This window comes from Curcuma longa, chromosome 1, assembly GCF_044706935.1.
Source record: "Curcuma longa cultivar G26 ecotype Majalengka, Jawa Barat chromosome 1, ITB_CL_G26_1.1, whole genome shotgun sequence".
NCBI lineage: Eukaryota > Viridiplantae > Streptophyta > Magnoliopsida > Zingiberales > Zingiberaceae > Curcuma > Curcuma longa.
Window position 1 is genome coordinate 27,843,431 of NC_133861.1, and position 18,675 is coordinate 27,862,105.

Genomic DNA, 18,675 nt, shown 5'->3' on the forward strand with positions numbered 1-18,675 from the left:
GTAGGTTGGTATTGCTTTCATGTATGAATAAAATAGAAGAGACAAGTCCATGGTCATTAATGAAACAGATCCATCTCGGAGAATGTGTTGATCAAGTGGCAGACTTGTGGCCTGGTCTCCCCGTTGCTGCGCTTCTTAACTTCCCCGCAGAAAGTGCGTATTTATAGGAAGGGTGCGGTGCGAAGGGGCCCATCGTGGTTAGCTTTCTCTGTATTTCCTTCGAGGAAACCAACCTCTCGAGAACGTCCACGATGGCGAGCCATGACGACCATTTGGCCCTGAATGAAGGGAGGTCGGTGACTTTGACAGGTCCCTCCCGAGGGGTTGGTGTTTTGATCGCAGCGCTTCGCCGACGAGCCCGTTAGGCAGAGGCAGAGACACGTCGAGAGAACCGCCGGGCTCTAGCGGCAGAGGAACGGGCTAGGCGGGCGGAGGCGATGGTGTCCCAAGAGAGGTGGGAGAACCAACAGCTTTGGGAGGTAGCAGAAAATAGGACGCTGCGCAATAGCGTCCTTCTGGCACGTGCAGGGGGACGTTTAGCGGAGGCGCAGTATCACCTGATGAAGCTATCACTAGAACTAAAAGAGGCGGCGCATGCCTTTAAAGCTCTGTCTGGGGAAGCGTCGTCCTCCGAGGGCGAGTAGCTTATTCCCTTTGCTCAAATAATGTACTTCTTTTGCTTAAGTGGCATCCTCCTTTCGCCCACCAGAAGGACCGTAGCACCTGAACTAGTTTTTGTTGTATGTATGATTTTCAAAGGAATGAATTTGGTTTTTGAACCTGTGAATCCATAAGTGCTCCTTTACTTTAAAATTCTCCCTTGTCTGTCGTCCGGCCGTGCTCGTCTGATAAATTTTAGGGCCATACTTTATTCACGTTAAGCCGCACGTAGCCACCATAGGAGCCACAGAAAGGAGAGCGGAACCTAAACTGGATGCGCATCGCGAACAGGTGCGCGCTACAGCCCGGCGCGGATTTGGTTGACTAGGGGGCGTATCCGAAACAAACCCAACATGTAGCGGTTCGTGAAGAATCGAACCCTATCCATGTTCCCCAGGGGTGTAGCGGATAAGACATGTGATGCGTCGGTTCCCACGGGCGTGCTAAGGTGAGGAGTGCCGACGACGTGGTAATGTCGTTTCCAAGGTGAGATTAATGACGACGTGCTGGAGTGTACTCGAGGCGACAGAAGCGCGACTTTTCCGAAAGGTGGCGACTCCTTAAATGCATCCGTCGGGCAATTAATTTTTCTTCTGTCCCCGTAGCTACCTTCCTCTCCGTAGGGGAGTATAAGTAACAGGGGGGGCGAAGGACCATCATCTGTACTCCTTCCGCCTTACATTTTCACTCTGAGAGTTGACTTACAGCGCAGCTAGCCATGGGCAGCGATGTTAGCTGGACCAGTTCAGACGAAGGAGGTCCCGTTACACCTCCGGGCCCTAGTACAGGGCCTAAGACTTTGACGAGGATGCTATACCAACGAGTCCAAGATGTAGATGAGAGAGTTCGCGTTGCTGAAGAAAGGGCCCAGGCCGCTGAGGAGAGGGCCCAGGCATTCGAGGAGCGAGCCCAGGCTGCGGAAGAACGCGTCAAACAGGCAGAAGAGACGATGATCCTGGAGAAACTGGAGAAGCAGCACCTTAAAAGGGTTATTCAGGGTCTGAAACAGCGCAATACATCCCTCCGAAGAGCACGCCAGGGCATGCTTGTCATCAGCTCAGTATCATTCCCAGAAACTTTCTGAGGCAATAGATGGTGCGGGGCACATGGTCGATGTCCTGTCCGGGGAGACTTCCTCCTCTGAAGATTAATAACTTCTGTTACTGCATTTTGCCATATGTTCCCTGTCATGCTCAGGGCGCTTTTCCTTTAAGAACACTTTGTTACTATTGAACCACCGTTCTTGCTTCTATCTATGTTCTGTCTATGTTCGGTTTTTTGTGTTTGCGGTTTGATCGGAGCTTCAGCGAGTGGTATTCGGGTCCCATCAGCATCGAACCTAGTGCGTGGGTGACTTTGCGGGTCTTGATTGAAGTAACTAACCTCTAATCCACACGTCGTAGCCCACGTGGCTTTCCTAGCGATAGGCATGGGTGAGCACACTGCTTTCGTCATGATGCGCTATCCTACCGAAGCGCAGATCGCGGTTATTCTAGGAGTTGTCAGCGAAAGGAAAAGCAAATAATTATTATCTTTTACTGTTACGGATCTCCCTCGTCAGATGTGTAGCCACCTCTTCGCCTTCTCCCTGGAGACGCGCGTCCATAGCGGTTTCTGACCTTTCAAGTTCTTTGGGCTGGTGCTCACTGCACCAACAGGGTTTTCCCTTTCTCCTCTGTCCGACGATGAGATTCCAGTGAAGATGTAAATTGAGCAACGATCAGGAAAATCACAATCCGGAAGGAACCCACAGCGCTCGTACGATCAGGGAGGAAGGATGGCGTTAGGGTTACTCATTCACGAACCATGATCACAAGCAATTATCGACCAGCATGAGCTCCCTCTACCTTGCTTGTCACGCGGTGCTCTGATTCCTCCGATCGCCCACGTGAAGGAGGCGATGACACTTGGGAAGAAGGGAACATTGCTCAGCTAGGGTTTTTTCGAATCCTCTCCTACGCGACCCTAGGTGGCTTTAAATCACGCTCCTCATGATTTTGTCGACGGCGGACGCAGGATTGCGATTGAAGAAATCACGATTCGTGTGGCTGTGCGATAGTCGAGCAAAGAAAACCAGGAGGTAGAAATAAAAACACAAATCAGGTTTAGGTTATTAGAGTTTACTGTAGTGAACCAGTTTGATTACTATAGCAAATCAGACCGAGCACTGTAGCTAACCAATTTAATGGGGTTTAAAGTTTGAATGGTTGTAATCGATCCTAACCATTTGGTTATAATGTCAACCGTTCATTCCTTTTCTATATTATATCTTATACAACATCTTATTGATTAGGGTGCAATCCATAAACTCTATTCTGAGCTCGATAACCAGAACCCATATGTCGATTAACTTGAGTTCGGTTCAAACCAAATCAAGTTAGTTCAATTTGGTTCAAAACTAAATCATTTGATTCGAAAACCAAAACACCTCTGATTTGAACCAAATTAGTTTTATTCTTTTCATCTTCACAAGACGAAGCCTATCATTACTTCTGATTTGCCAAAATATCTTCCATCAGAAACTAAATTAATTTGGTTTAGTTTGTCTTCACAAGATGAAGTTCTTCATTTTTGCCTTTATCCGGTCCAACCAGACTCTATTTATCTCATTTTAAGATTTTAATTCTTAAACTCATTTTAAGTCCTTCAGAGAATTGATAGTGCATATGATCCAATAGGTTTTTAGCTATGTTGGTCGTCCATAATTAACCATTAATTATGGAATGATCATGAGTGACACCAAGTAATATATAATGATCCCCAATTGATTAAAAAATTAAAGATTGATTCCAGAACCATTTCTAAACCCTTCAATAGCTATAATAAAATGTGTCTCATTCCTTTCACTGTCTTAGATCGCTAAGTTCAAAATATGGTCTATTTGTGTCAGTCCCCTCTAAGCTGACTATGTCACATCTAACCCAATTTTACTTTCTTGTCCTGTAGATTTAAATTACTTATACATGTGTCCAAGAGTATAATACTCTTAACATGTAATGCTTTGGCTAAATATTTTTAATAATAATTGATGCGCTCCCCGCAAGTATACGGGTTATCGTCAAGTAATAAAAATATCGATCCACAGGGATCGTGGAATTACTTACTAGATCTAGCACAAAAAGGTGGAGAGAAAACTGAGCATGAGTTGAGTTGGGGGAGATGGGAGTATTCTAGAGTACTTTATCCTAGAGCCGGAGAAAGGAATCGACTGTGACAATGGGTTGTGAAGCGATCCTAAGACTTCGGACTCCTCAGTGTATTGATTGATTGACTTGAATCCTCTACCTTTCCTCAATAATTGTTCAATTGTAGGGATGTTAACCAATTTATCCAATTCGACCTCGTCAGGTATCCTCGGAATGAAGCATTGGTGTTCTTACGTCATCATTGTCGGTTTGAGATGGTTCTAGAAGCCCGGTTCAAGGCATTCCCATGTCACTCAGGCGCCCCGGAATACTAAAAGAACCCTATCCCCTGTCACAGGATATCTTTTTATGGACCTCTCCCCAACAACGAATGACCGCTAACTATCCCTCATATGAACTAACTATGAATCAAGAAACCCCTCAGAAACTCGCCCGGTTCAAGGCATTCTTCCTGTCACGAAGCGCTGATGTGTATAGGGTTCATATTCGTATTTATACTTTATTTGCACATCTTTCTAAGTTTATTGTTATATCTTGTGTGTATTGCATCCCTTATCCGTGCATTTAGGCATATATCTTGTTTTTCCTAGTTCGGAGATCTGCTCTTATTTTTACTTGTTTCAGGATGGAATTTGGAGTAAAAGCAGGCAAACCGGAGTAACAATTGAAGACAAGGCAAGACAGGGTCGTGCCTCATAGGCACGGCCGTGTCTACTCAGCCTCCTGGCCGTGCTTCACAGGGCACGGGCGTGTGCACAAACAGAAGACCAACAAGCCTTAGCCGTACCTCACTGGCACGGCCGTGCCAACTTCCTCCATCAGCAGCAGACGAGGCCGTGTCTACCAGACACGGTCGTACTTTAAAACAGAAGCCAGCCGAGACGTGGCCGTGCCTCATAGGCATGGCCGTGTTTCCAACCAGGAGAAGCAACTACTGTTGGTCGTGCCCACCAGGCACGGCCGTGTGTCAAAACAGAGAGTCCCCTGCAGCTGGCCGTGTCTCACAGACACGGCCGTGTCCAGCAAATGAAGAAGAGACAGGCTGTGTCCGTGCCTCACAGGCACGACCGTGCCTTCAAACAGAGCCAAATTCAGTCTGGACCGTGCCTCAGAGGCACGGTCGTGCCCCCGGACAGAACCACAACTGCCTTAAGCCGTGCTTCACAAGCACGGTCGTGCCTTCTCCACTGACTGTGCCCACACTGGGCCGTGCCTCCAAAGCACGGCCGTGTGAGCGGGGGCGTGCTGACTCGGGGACTTCATATAAATAGGTCCTCTTAGTGACCTAAAAAGGGGGGAGACCTTGGAGAGCCATCGGAGCTGTTCTAGAGCCACCGACGCCTGTTTCGGAGCAAGATTCGACGATCCATCCACCAATCCGGCTGCTCCATTCCATCCACATCCCATCTACGCAGAGTTTGCAGTCCGAGGAAGAAGATAAGTCTTATTTCCTGCATTTCATTGTTATATCTTCGGAGTAAGATGTACCCTTTCTTTCCTTTGCATTGTAACCTCCACGATATGGAGTAGTTCCCTAGATTCTAGGATATAGGATGAATCAGATGTATTGGATGATTGTACTCTGGATTTGTTAATCTACCGATTTCAATGATTTAATTGTTTATTGCTTTATGGATTTGTACTTGTGTGATGAATGATTAAATGTGTGTGTATGAATCCATGAGGGTAGGAATTGATTGTGAATTGGGGAATCATTAGACCGTACACCGGGGCGCTTCATGACAGGAAGAAAGCCTCTCAACTGGGCGAGTTTCCGAGGGATCTTGATTCATAGTTAGTTTCTATGAGGGATAGTTAGCGGTCATCCATTGCTAGGAGAGGTCCGTAAAGATGCCCCCCCTTAGCTCCGCCCCTAGTTGTGTTGTGGGTGTTGCGGGAGCGAGCACGTGATGGTCGCATGGACGCGACCTAGTGACCTCTATCGAGGCTGCATCGTGAGGTTGTGGGAGCAGAGAGAAGAGAGAAAAGAGAAAAGGGGAGATTGGAGAGGGAAGAGGGGGAGAGGAGAGAGAATTCATTGGAGAGAGAAGTGAAGGTGAGGAGAGATCGGAGAAAGATATTTGAGGAGAAGATCGAGGAGAAAAGACAAGAGATTGGCGAGGAGAGGTTTGGGTGATCGATAAGTTAAGGCTGGAAAATCATAATTGAATAGATTAAATTAAATAAATTTAATCAAAATAATAATTTTTAAAAAAAATCAAACTTTTACCTAAATCAAAAAGATCAATTTTTTTAAAATCAAACTCCCTTTTAAAATCAATTTAGCGGCTAAAATTTAATCGGTTGCTAATTAGAAACCAAATTGAAAATCGATTACTAATTTATTTTTAAAAATAATAATTTTAAATTTTTTATTTTTAATAAAAAATTAATTTAATCAATTTAATTTCTAAAATTTAAAATCATTATCAAACAGATTTAATTAAATCAATTTAACTAAAATTATTAAAAATGGTTAAAATTAATCTAGCGATTGATATTTAATTAGTCGTTAATTTAGTGACTGAATAAAAAATCGATCGCTAATTAGAAATCGAAATTTAATTCAGTCGTTAATTTAGCGATCGAAATAAAAATTAATAGCTAATTTAATTTTAAAAATTAGAATTTTTATTTTGTAATTATTTAATAAAATTTAATTTAATCAATTTAAATAATTTGCAAAATTAAAAATCATAACTGATTTAGTTAAATCAATTTAACAAAAATAATATATATATTTTAAAATCAAACATTTACCCTAAACTAAAAAATCATACTTTTTTTAATCAAACTTTTAAAATCAATTTAGCTACCGATATAAAAAATTCGACCGCTAATTAACGACCGATTTTTTCGGTCTCTAATTAGCGATTAAAATTTTATCAGTAGTTAAATTTAACGATCAAATTTTATTTCAATATCTAATTAACGATTGAAATTTTATCAGTCACTAAATTTAACGACTCAATTTTTTTTCGATTTCTAAATTAACGACCGAACATAATTTGGTCGTTAAATAGCGATTGATATTTAATTTAGTCGCTAAATTAACAATTGATTTTTAATTCGATCGTTAATTTAGAGATTTAATTTTTCGATCGCTAATTGGTCTTTCTTCGTAGTGAGACTTCCCTTCACCATAAATCAGTGAATACATTGAATAAAAAATCAACCAATTATTACTGGAGTAATGTCCTAGTCATTTTGAATTGATTGATTAGGACAAGAAAATAAAATGTATTTTAGCCAACCATGTCAAGTATGGGTGGATAAAATGTAAGAAGTTAGGAATGCAATTAGTCAGAATGACGTGTAAGTAGAGGTAGTGGCTTTTTAATTATCTTTATTTTTTGTTCTATGGAGATCTTAGCTTGCCAAAAATATATATATTTCTCCTTCCTCCCAAAAGCATCTACTCTTTCAAGGAAGTGCCATTGCCTCTATTACAAAATGCATGTCTGATGTGTGAATGATCGTCGTGGAAGGGTGAGGCCGAGAATGGCCACAAGGTAAAGTGACAAGGGCAACAAAATTTTTAGGGACCAGCTATCATTTTCCAAAGTTTAGTAGGCAAATTATAAATCAGGGCAACTTATTTGGCAAATTAAAATTTACTTTTTTTTTCCTTACAAAAGTATTACCTTTTTGCTCCCAATGAATTAGAACACCTTCCTTTTCTCCACTATCTGATGTCAAATAGAATACACACATAACCGTTGAGGTATGATAAATCAATATGGTCTATTTTTCTCTGTTTGGATCAACGTTGATTTGACATGATTGTATCGTACAAAGATTTGCGTAGGTAGGCATTTTTTAGGATTTTTTGTGCAAGTCCATCAGAAGTATTTATAAGTAAGCTCACCATACTTACAATCCTTCATCAAATTCTAAGTCATACTAATTACCTGAATAATAGTGATTGCCTGATTAAACAAATGCTGTTTTTTTTTCTCACAACCTTTTTGCGGTTTGAAGGTGGGGATCCCTTTTTCGTGTTGTTTTTTAAATTATTTTGTTAATATCTGACATTCATGTGTCACTTCTGTCGTAAGCATTTGATAATCTTTGCCATGACTTTAGGTTAGTAATTTGAAGCCATCATTGTGTTGGGCTTAGCAATCATAAGGTTAATTAATTATTGAGCAGGCTATAGAAAGTGATCCTCTTGTTGTGTTTCCGCATGTCTGACTAAACCAAGTACTCAAAAAGGAAAGACAATGCTAAAGCAAACTTATATTTATATGCTGTAGAAAATCTCAACAGGAAAAATCACAGGCGAAGGCAAGGGCGAAGACACGAAACTCATATTTCAGAGCCTAAATCTCAAAGCAACTAGCATAGTCACTTGGCAACAACTACATTGAATGTAACAAGGAAAATACATAATAATTATGTATCTAAATCCCAACATCTTGCCCCTTTGTTTTCACCAAGTCTTGAAATTTCACCCCCAAAATATTTTCCTCCTATGCCATAGTGACTGAAAAATATCAGCATTGTCTTTGGCTTTCAGAACCAAGGAAAAAAGGCTGCAAGTGAGAACACTTGCAGACCTATCTGCCCTTAAAGATCATTAATCAATTGTGTTTCTTTTTTACTATGATGTATTTTGATTTTACCTGTCTCTTTAAACTATATTTTGTAGACTTTAGCAAAACCTCTAATTAGTTGCCCTCGTCCTACCATTAACCACTTATCCAAAATGCTTACACTTAACCCAAGTTAATAGTATCTTACCCATCTAAGCTTATGAATCCTTTTTATTATTCTATAATCCCCCTTTGTGAGAACTAAACTAATTGTCACAACATTCGATCACGCCTGAGCGAATACATATCTTGCTCAAAAGCTGCAATATTGATGACCTTGTTTAGTATTTCACATTACTGATTGGATTTTTTTAGGGGCAATGTGAGAATGATTCCAAGAAATCTGCAGAAGAGTTGGGAAATTTGAGAACAGTTATTTTCAGTTCAAAGTTTTGCAGCAATGTGGAGCTTGAAGTAGGTAGCTATGTTCGTATACACCTGCCATGGTATGATCTCTGACTACATCTTTTCAATTAGCAATTCTGACACATGATAGTGGATAATTTATCCTTTATATATTTAAAAGAAGAATAAGAAATGATGGTTTTTTCTTAAACAAAAACACATTTACACAAACAATTTATATAATATATTGTTAAAATTATACAGTTGGTTGCTAACCTAATTATAAAATGGTTAAGCTTATTCATGCATCACGACTCAAATTCTGCAGTTTCCTAACAAGATTTTGTAAGCACTACAATTCATCGGTTAAAACTTTATGAAACATGTAGAGGGTTATCATCATCAATATGACTACAACTGAAATTGAATACAATGGCAAATTGAAGGTTGACCTGAATCGATATTCGATGCCATTACTTTCTTATTTGTCGCCGGAGAGAATTCCTACAAGTGCTACAAAGTCTTCTACAGAAATGGGCAACAACTGAAATCCTCGTCTCAATAGGGAAGAGTCCAAGGAAGAAGAGTCAACAAATCACTACACATTGTCCAAATGGATTTTGACTTCCTTCTTTTATACCAAACTCGTTCTGTAGGGATCATCCATCATAAAATTTATGACCCGTTAACAACTCATTAATGTAATGAATCAGATTATTAGATCTATACATGCTTTCCACATCTGAAACTTAATCCTCCCTTAATACAACATGTATTAGACCATTTAATGGAGTTTAATCTTAATGACAATTGTTGTATGTATTGTTAATCCATGCATTAACTCACTAAATGGAGACTTAATCTTTCAATCTTCTACTTGGACTATATGCATGATACTTGTATACACCATACAACACCTTAATTGAGTTCAATATATCAAAACTTTATGGGTTAAATATCCCCTTAAATAATTTGGTCCATTAATTCCATTAGTACATGACTAAAGAAGTCATAGTTACTAAATTTGTAACAAGACCCAACAATAGTCACAGTATTAACTTCATTAACGACATAGATCTAATGTGGATGTGTTGTACGAGAATGATACGAAATGTGATTTGTATATGCTCATTCTTAATAAGTCCTTATGACTTAAAATCAAATCCAAATCATGGTTACTGATATCTTATGTTAAACTGCAATAATAAACTATGATTTAACCTTATGATTCAAAAATAGAGTTCTACATTATATTTGCAAATACCATATGCGAAACCACAACAGTAAATCATGATGTCTTTATGTTAGAGTCAAAATCTTATACACATGTATAAACTTTAGTACGTACAAAAGGTCAAAAAAACATGTGTTCATTAATATAGAACATTATATCAAATATAAATTCCTACTAAATGGGTATTTTATCAAAAGGAAGAACTCTTTATTCAACACATGCTAATAAAATACCTTGGGTGACAACCTTTTAGTGAATGAATCCGCTAACATAGAATCTATCCTTATATGTTCTATATTATTTGACCACTCTAAACTCTTTCTTTAACCATCAATAATTTTATATCGATGTGTTTAGGTTTCGATGGACTACAGTTATTTTTGAAATATAATTCTGTAATTTTATTATCACAGTTGATTCTTAATGACTTGTCAATACTTCTAATGATATGTAATTTTGTGATAAGCTTCCACATCCATATCTCGTGGTTGGATGCTTCATAATAGGCTATAAATTTTGCCTCAATCGTGGAAGTGACTATTAGTGTCTATTTGATACTTTTCCATGATATAATCTCTTCTGCCAGTATAAAGACATAACTTGAGATGAACTTTCTGCTATCTAAGCATCCAACACAATCAGAGTCTGAATATCCAATGATCTCTAGATGACTTGATCTCCGATAGATGAGCATATAATTCTTAGTTCTTTGTAAATATTGCATAACTCTCTTTATAACTTTTCAATACTTTAGTTTAGGGTTACTTAAATATATTCCTAACACCTCCACTATGTGCTTAAGATCCGAACGCGTATATACCTAAGCATACATTAAACTCCCTATTGCCGATGTATAAGGGAATTGTTGCATTTCTTTTATTTTAAGTTCACGGCGTGGACATTGCTATAAAGCTAAATCTATCACCCTTTGACATTGGTGTGTTGCCAGGAGCTCAATTTTACATATTATATCGAATGAACACATTTTCTATATAGGTCTGTTGTAAAATTTCAATTGCGCACCTTGAATGATTACGACAAATATGTATCGTTTGCATCACCAAGATCTTTCATTTCAAATTCACCTGATAGAAATGACTTGGTTTCTAATAGTAGACTTTTATCATTGTTTGTCAATAAAATATAGTCCATATACAAAATAAATATAATAAACTTACTTCTACTGAATTTGATATAGAAGCATTGATCAACTAGATTCTCCTTAAAATCATATGAAGAAATCACTTGATCAAATTTTCTATACCATTGACGAGATGCCTAATTCAAAGTTCTCCGGTTGCACCATGTATATAATTTTCTCAATGTTTTCATTGAGAAATATTGTCTTAACGTCCATTTGATATAATTCTAATTTATAATGAGCTATAAGTATCATGATTGCCCTAAGGGAGTCTTTCGTCGAAATCGACGAAAATCTCTCATTGTAATTAATGTCCTTTGTTTGAGTGAATCCATTGGCGACAATGTGAGCCTTATACTTTTCAATGACCTATGAATCCAGTTTGATTTTAAATATCTATTTACAACCCACAAGTTTCACTCCTTTAGATAATTCGACAAGTTCTCAAACGCCGTTGTCCTCTATGGATTTCATCTCTTCCCTCAACTTTAATCCACTTTTCTGGATTAGGACATTATTTGACTTCATGGAATGATGTGGGATCATGTTTCAACCCTATGTCAAACTTATAGTCTCGAAGATATATATAATTATGAGATATTGTAGATTCCTTTTCCCTAATGAATTTCCTTAGAGACACTGCAGAAGAGAATATTTCTATTTGAACTAATGTATCCTCTATTTGTATTGGAGGTGATATGGGAATATCGTGGTTCACTACTTTTGCTGGTTGTACAATTTCAACTGAATGTGGACTGAATACTATTTTACTATTAGCTGCATCAGTAGTTATCATATTAGGATCACTAATATTTTCCTCAAAGATATTTTCCTAACTTTAGTGCTCCTATTCTCCTTAATTAATTTAACATTACTTGTCTCAAAAAAAGATCTCCTCAAGGGGTTAAAAAACTTAAAGCCCTTTCAGAGTATCCTACAAATTGACAGCTAATGGTCCTTGAGTCTAGTTTCCTTTCGTTAAGCCTATAGGGTTTAGCCTTAGTTGGACAACCTCACACATGTAAATGCCTAATGTTAGGCGTTCTACTTGTCTACAGCTCGTATGAGGTTTTTGTTACCTCCGTATTAGGTATTTTATTGAGTAAGTACACCGTAGTCTTGAGTGTCTTATCCTATAAAGACTCCGATAGAGAAAAAAATGCCATTATATTTCTTAACATGTCTTTTTAGGATCCGATTTCGTTATTCAACTACACCATTCTGTTGAGGGGTACTAAGCATGACATATTGAGTTACGATCCCACACTCAATAAGAGATTCGCAAATGACCCAGAATGTTGTTCACCTTATCCGTCAGATCTACCATAGTATTCACCACCATGGTTTGATCTTACAATGTTAATCTTCTTACCTAGTTGATTTTCAACTTCGGCTTTGAAGATTTTGAACATGTCCAGAGATTGCGACTTCTCGTGAGTTGTCTATAAAGTTGATAAAGTATGCTTGACCGTTCTAAGAAATTTTTGGAAATGACCCATATATATCCCTATGTATTAGTTTTAAGACTTCATTACACCATCTTGAACCCTTATTAATTTTGTCAGTTATTTTCCCCTTGATATACTTAATGTAGATTTCAAAATATGATATATCAAGGGAATTGAGAATTCCTAATGATATAACCTTTCACGGCGTTGTTTAAAGATTTATCCTAAATGCCTATGTCATAATATGGATGAATTTTCATTCGTCAAATCACATTTTACACCTATACTATGCATTACAACATTATCAGTATGAGTCTCGGTGTCTAACTTGTATAGTTTCAAGGAACTAGTACCAACCAATATAGAATTTCAAAAAATATTAAACTTTTCATTTTTAAATCAACAAGTATATCCAAATTTGTCTAAACATGAAATAAAAATTAAGTTCCATCTAAATGTTACAAAAGTATTTTTCAAATATAAAAGTATATTCCTAAGACAAACTCTAAAGACACCTATAATTTTTACTTTCATCTTGTTAAATCCCAATATAGATAAATTTTTTAGCAGCAATTGATAGTCGACTTTAATGACAACTCTGTATAGTTACATTTATGTGAGTAGTTGCATTTGTGCCTATCCACCAAGTGTTATTAGGTATAGTGGCTAGGTTGATTTTTGAACTAACAAAATTGATAAGTATACCTTTCTTGACATGCCAATTGACGTATCTGTGACAATTCTTTTTCACGTGACTTTCTTTTTACAAAAGTAACAAGTTGGTTTTAAACTTTGTTGCTTTTGTATCTTATGCCCTGAAGCCCTAATCACTGCAGTTCATTACCCTTACCTTTAGTATTATCCTTTTTCCTTTTCTTGATTGAGTGCTGAGATAAGGATGCAAAGTGAGCACTGTGAGATGTGTTATGTCTTAATCTCTCTTTTTCCTGTACACACTCAGCTATAAGTTTATTTAGTATCTATTTATTGCACTCATGATCATAAGACTTATGCGATTTGATCGCTCCTACTTTTCAAATATCATCTTTTGATTCGTAGTACTTTCAGTGGATAAAGGTGCAGGATAATCTCACTTAAATACAAAGTCTAGATCCGTGTAACCTAATAATACCATAATATATTCTTTTCATTGTCCAAAGTTTGTGTCGGTAAATACGGGGATGTTGTTCAAATTTATAGATATTAAGAGTGCAGTAAAGAACATAGCTCCATTTATAAACAAGACATGTATCTTTATAAATGTGCAGTAAATAAATGCAACGATCTAAACATCCGTATGAGAATTTGTTGAGATACCAAGAGCAACATTTCATTTAGTCTTTGGATTAAAATGTAACTTGCTAATGATTCTCTCTAAATAGCTCATAATTACTTTCATCTTTCACATAACGTGTCTTCCTTTGATATGAGGTTCCTTAATTAGCTTATGGTTTCTAGTATTACTCACAACACTTCTAATCGGTCACACAATGTGTCTTCTTTTGAGACGACACATTACACGCATGATTAAGAAGTTAGACTTGATTTGGGAGCTTTCTTAAACATATATATGACATAAAGAATGATTTTTCTTTGGCTCAATCATCTTTAGTATAGATATATATTCATCTATGCAAGTACTCTAAGCCTACTCAATAGTTCTCGCTTTGACGATAATATTAATTCAATTAAGTAACAAATGCGAAGAAGAATACAGAAAAAATTGTTGAAAACTCAGATGATCGACTATTAGTCATTTGATATTAGTTATCAATTGACTGGTATTGTCAACAATTGACTCCCCACGTTTATCAATCGACTGATACACCTTATGTGCCAAACTCCGGACACAACATTCGATTGGTGGTGAACGATAGTCAACTGTTCTACAACAGTCAAGTCTGGCGGTTGAGTTAGAAGACTTTTGTGCATGAGTTCATCCACATTAGTCGATTTGTCCTTATGCCAGTCGACTGCTGTGCATCAGTCGAACCACTCAATCGATTTGCAAACTTTCTGTGGGCAACCCCGTGAACACTAGTTGATACCACCTTATAGCAGTTGATTGATAAGTATTAATTGAACACTCCAATCGATTAAGAAATCTACTATATGCACCCTGTAAATAATAGTCGATTGGTCCTTATGATAGTCGGCTGATATCCATTAGTTGAATTGCCCAATCGATTTGAAATGTTTTGTACACAATTTTGAGAATAATAGTCTATTAGTACTTATGACAGTCAACTGATGGGCATCAGTCGAATTGCCCAATTGATTTGGATGCATTCAGTGTCTAAATTTCTACCTAACAGTTAACTAGAAATCCTTATCAATTGACTGTTAGTCATGAGATTCGGTTTCTACTACTCCCACGTGACAGTTTTAGCTTGTGAATATAAGTGGGAAAACTAAATCCGTCGCCATTCTCAATAATTCTTGGTGTTCTTCGCAAGATAATGCGTTCCCCATTTAGAGAAAAAAAATACGCCGTAGCGATCGAACCGCGGGTCCCTGAGTTACAATCTAGGTTAAATTCTAGGCTATCCATCCAAGGTGGAATCGTTGCAAAATTGATGTATACTTCCCAAATCGTCAAAATCTATTCCTAATGTTGTTAAGTCGATGAGAAGCTACTTCTAAGCTCTAATACCAATTGTAAGCACTACAATGCATCTGCTAAACCTTATGAAGCATGTAGAGAATCTAATTATCATCATCAATATGACTACAATTGAAATCGAATGCAATGGCAAATCGAAGGTTGACCTAAATTGAGAGTCAATGTCATTGCTTTCTTGGTGTCGGAGACAATTCTTGTGAGTGTAGCGGAGTCTTCCACCGGAATGGACAATAGTCGAAACCCTCATCTCAATGGTGAAGAGTTCAAGGAAGAAGAAGAATCAACAAATCACAACACATTGCCCAAATGAATTTTGATTTCCTCCTTTCTATACCAAGCCCATCTTGCATGTACCATTCACTATAAAATTCATAACCCGTTAATATTCCATTAATATAACGAACTGAATTATTTGATCTACATATACTATCCACATTCGAAACTTAAACCTCCCTTAACACAACAAATATTAGATCACTTAATGGAATTTAATCATAATGATAATTGTTGTATGTTGTTAATCCATGTATTAATCCATAATCCTTCATATTTGACCCATTTATGAAAGAAAATTTTAATTAATTGTCTCTAAGTAATCATATCAAATTATGATATCAAACTCTGATCAACAAATCTATCTGCTTTTATCAAGTTACATTTTCACTTTGGACAACTGTGGATAGCGGAAAACACAAATTAAGTTTCTTCTTTCTGTTTTTTTGTTGTTTTGTTTTTACAAACAGGAAAGAGGTTCTAGGTTCCAAAGATGAGAAGATCATCTTGTGCAGTTACTTCTCGCAGATTTTGACATGACTCTTTTATGAAAACTGTGGCATGGATGATTATCTCCGACTGTAAAGGATTTCATCAAAATTCTATATATCCCCTCTTTTAGAACAATGCAACATCCCCATCAATCAATTTCAGAAAATAAATGCAAGAACATGGAGAAAAACAAAACTAACAGTAACTACAAATCGAATTTTGATTCTATTATTTATCATTCTTGGCAAAGATTAATGCATTTAGCGTTCTCGAGTGAAAGAACTGGTCTTTGTCATCTCCCGAAGTGGCTTATCACTGTATTGAAGAAGCTTATAAGCAAATCCTCCAGCCAGAGTGCCTAGCAGAGGACCTAAAATGTAGGCCCAAATTGCCTTAAAATTATGCATCACGATGGCTGGTCCAATGCTTCTTGCAGGGTTCATGGAGGCTCCTGACACCGGTCTGTCCTGTCGTAAATGAAAGCTTAAATTTTATGATCATCATGCACGATATTAGGAATCTCACGCTACTCACCCAGCAACAAGGACGTTTAATAAAATTGTGGATCCAACAGCAACACCTCCTAACTCCCCTATCTGTAATCATGCACGATCATAGTTAAAGATACAAAGAAATAAGAAGTTGAATAAGGACACTGTGCTTACGGCTCTTGAGTCTGTTGATACTCCAGAGACGACGAACATCAGGAGGAAGGAGATAATGATCTCGAGCACGAAGGACTGCACTGCTGACCCAACCGGCGTGGTTCCATAGAAGTGCTCGGGCTTCGGATTGAACAACAGATACAGTGCAGCACTTGCAAGAATGGCTCCTATCACCTGAGTTATAACATAAAGAGGAAGCTGCAGGTCGCAGATTCGTCTTAATTCTCAGCAATATAATAATGTGTCCCTTACAGAAAGAAAAAGAGTTCATTTCATTTTTAAGGAGTATGTGGAGGATGAGATCGTGGCGTTAACCTGCTTCCAAGGGAACTGCTTGAGAATGGCGAATGTGATGGTTACTGCAGGATTAAAATGAGCTCCGGAAACATGCCCAACCGAATAGATCATCACCATAACGATGAGTCCCCAGGCAATGCATATTCCAGGGAACGTAACGGATCCATACATCTTGTTCACCACCACTGATCCACATCCTCCAAACACCACAAAGAACGTCCCGATGCCCTCTGCCAATAGCTGCCATTGCAAACAATACTAGAGTTGTTTGTTTTTTTTTCTCTCTAAAATGAATGAATTGTTTGTTGGAAGAAAAAAAAAATGTCGCAACCTTTTGAGCGAGGTTAACGACGGGGGCGGAGCAAACGCAAACGTCAGAGTTGTAACCTCTGGCGGTGGCGATCTCTTCATCGAGTGAAGACATTAATTCCAGTACAGAGGAAGGTAGCTAGGGTTTGATAACTGGTAATGTGGATGAGGATCCACAGGACCAAAAGAATAGGCATCTATTTTATTTTTGCACGATGAATTGGATAAATAAGAGGTTATCGTGCATGATGAAGCGGCAACGCGGACAAGTGGTGAAGCTGAAGAGTATGCTGAATTGACGATGATCATTAACTCTGTCGTAAGCGACTCAGGAACCATTCATCTCATAAACTATCACCATCTTCATCTGTTGCACATACATATATTTAATTTATTAAAGTCAATAATAAATTAAAATTTAAAGAGTGATCCAGTCAACGTCCTTCCTTTTATAATTCTTTGATTAATGTTGTATATGTGCATATTGTAATTCATAATACGACCTACGTATCATATCTTTTACCTTTATACTTTTAATTGTAAAATTAGACTCTCCTTAAATGTAATTCGAGATTTTTTTAAATTTATAATGTATAATTAAGAATAGTACTAGTTTACTGGACAATAATGAGAAAAGAATAAACCAACAATACACGACAATCAAGGAAGCACATAAAAAAGATGCAATTCTTTAGGTTAATCTTTTGATCTTCTTATTGACTTGAGAAGATTGTACTAGACGAGCCATAATCATGTCATGTTCTAATTATGCATATAGTTGAATTTATGATTTGAAAAAAAATTGGTATTAAAAAAAAGCCAAAATGTCTGAGTGTTCTTAAACTACTTTCATATAGAAAAAGTGCTCCTCAACGGTCGAATTGTAAACTTCCAATTGAATGTTAGGAAGCCAAATATTACTTGGGAGAGAATTTGTTTAAATAAATTATGTCCATTGGATTCCTATTTAATGAATTATGTTTGGATTAGAGTCATGATTCTAATTGGGTGGTATCTCATTGACAATTATGTCTAATTGGATTCAAGTCATGAAATCAACATATACAAGTACAATCAGCTTGTGTCATGCTCAAATTGTACTATTTTTACAATAATATCTATCAAAATAATAAGCTCATGTTATAAGCCAACCATTTAATTAAGATTGATCCACTACATAAATTCCTATCATTGGTAAAGCTAAAATCAATTGAGTTGTATTATATCATTTAATATTCTTCACTTAAGTTTCACTTTGCTACAATCAACTTTTCTTTTCTTTTCTTTTTTCTGAAATGCCTTGGACTTGCTTGTGCTTGGGTTTGCCTAACATGGAAGACATTCTTTGAAGAATTCCATACATGTAGGCAAAGAGTTAGCAAAGATGTAGGTATATATCTATCTATACCTTACACATGATAATGCTACCAAGCTTTAATTGCGCTGA

The 18,675-nt window shown here is 37.3% G+C and overlaps 1 protein-coding gene and 1 long non-coding RNA gene across 2 annotated transcripts; one reads left to right on the top strand and one right to left on the bottom strand.

Annotated features, from left to right (window-relative positions):
* The first annotated feature begins 7,123 nt into the window (after positions 1 to 7,123).
* LOC141821269 (uncharacterized) lies at positions 7,124 to 16,113 on the top strand. Its single transcript, XR_012601209.1, has 3 exons — positions 7,124 to 7,318; positions 8,717 to 8,847; positions 15,936 to 16,113. It is a non-coding gene; the product is annotated as an uncharacterized LOC141821269 (long non-coding RNA).
* Positions 16,114 to 16,217: 104 nt separating this feature from the next.
* Positions 16,218 to 17,343, bottom strand: LOC141827332 (putative aquaporin NIP-type). The gene is made up of 5 exons (XM_074714557.1): positions 17,251 to 17,343; positions 16,938 to 17,159; positions 16,623 to 16,820; positions 16,492 to 16,553; positions 16,218 to 16,419 (listed from the first exon to the last, which is right to left on the bottom strand). The coding sequence occupies exons 1-5, from the start codon at positions 17,341 to 17,343 to the stop codon at positions 16,218 to 16,220; spliced, it is 777 nt and encodes a 258-aa protein (XP_074570658.1).
* Positions 17,344 to 18,675: the final 1,332 nt, after the last annotated feature.

Bases quoted from the DNA above. Each gene is read 5' to 3' on its own strand.
- LOC141827332 (XM_074714557.1), bottom strand. From the start codon at position 17,343: ATGTCTTCACTCGATGAAGAGATCGCCACCGCCAGAGGTTACAACTCT. The intron at 16,821-16,937 runs GTTAACGCCACG...TGCGACCTGCAG, and splicing joins AGCAGTTCCCTTGGAAGCAG to CTTCCTCTTTATGTTATAAC. The intron at 16,554-16,622 runs GTAAGCACAGTG...GCATGATTACAG, and splicing joins TATCAACAGACTCAAGAGCC to ATAGGGGAGTTAGGAGGTGT.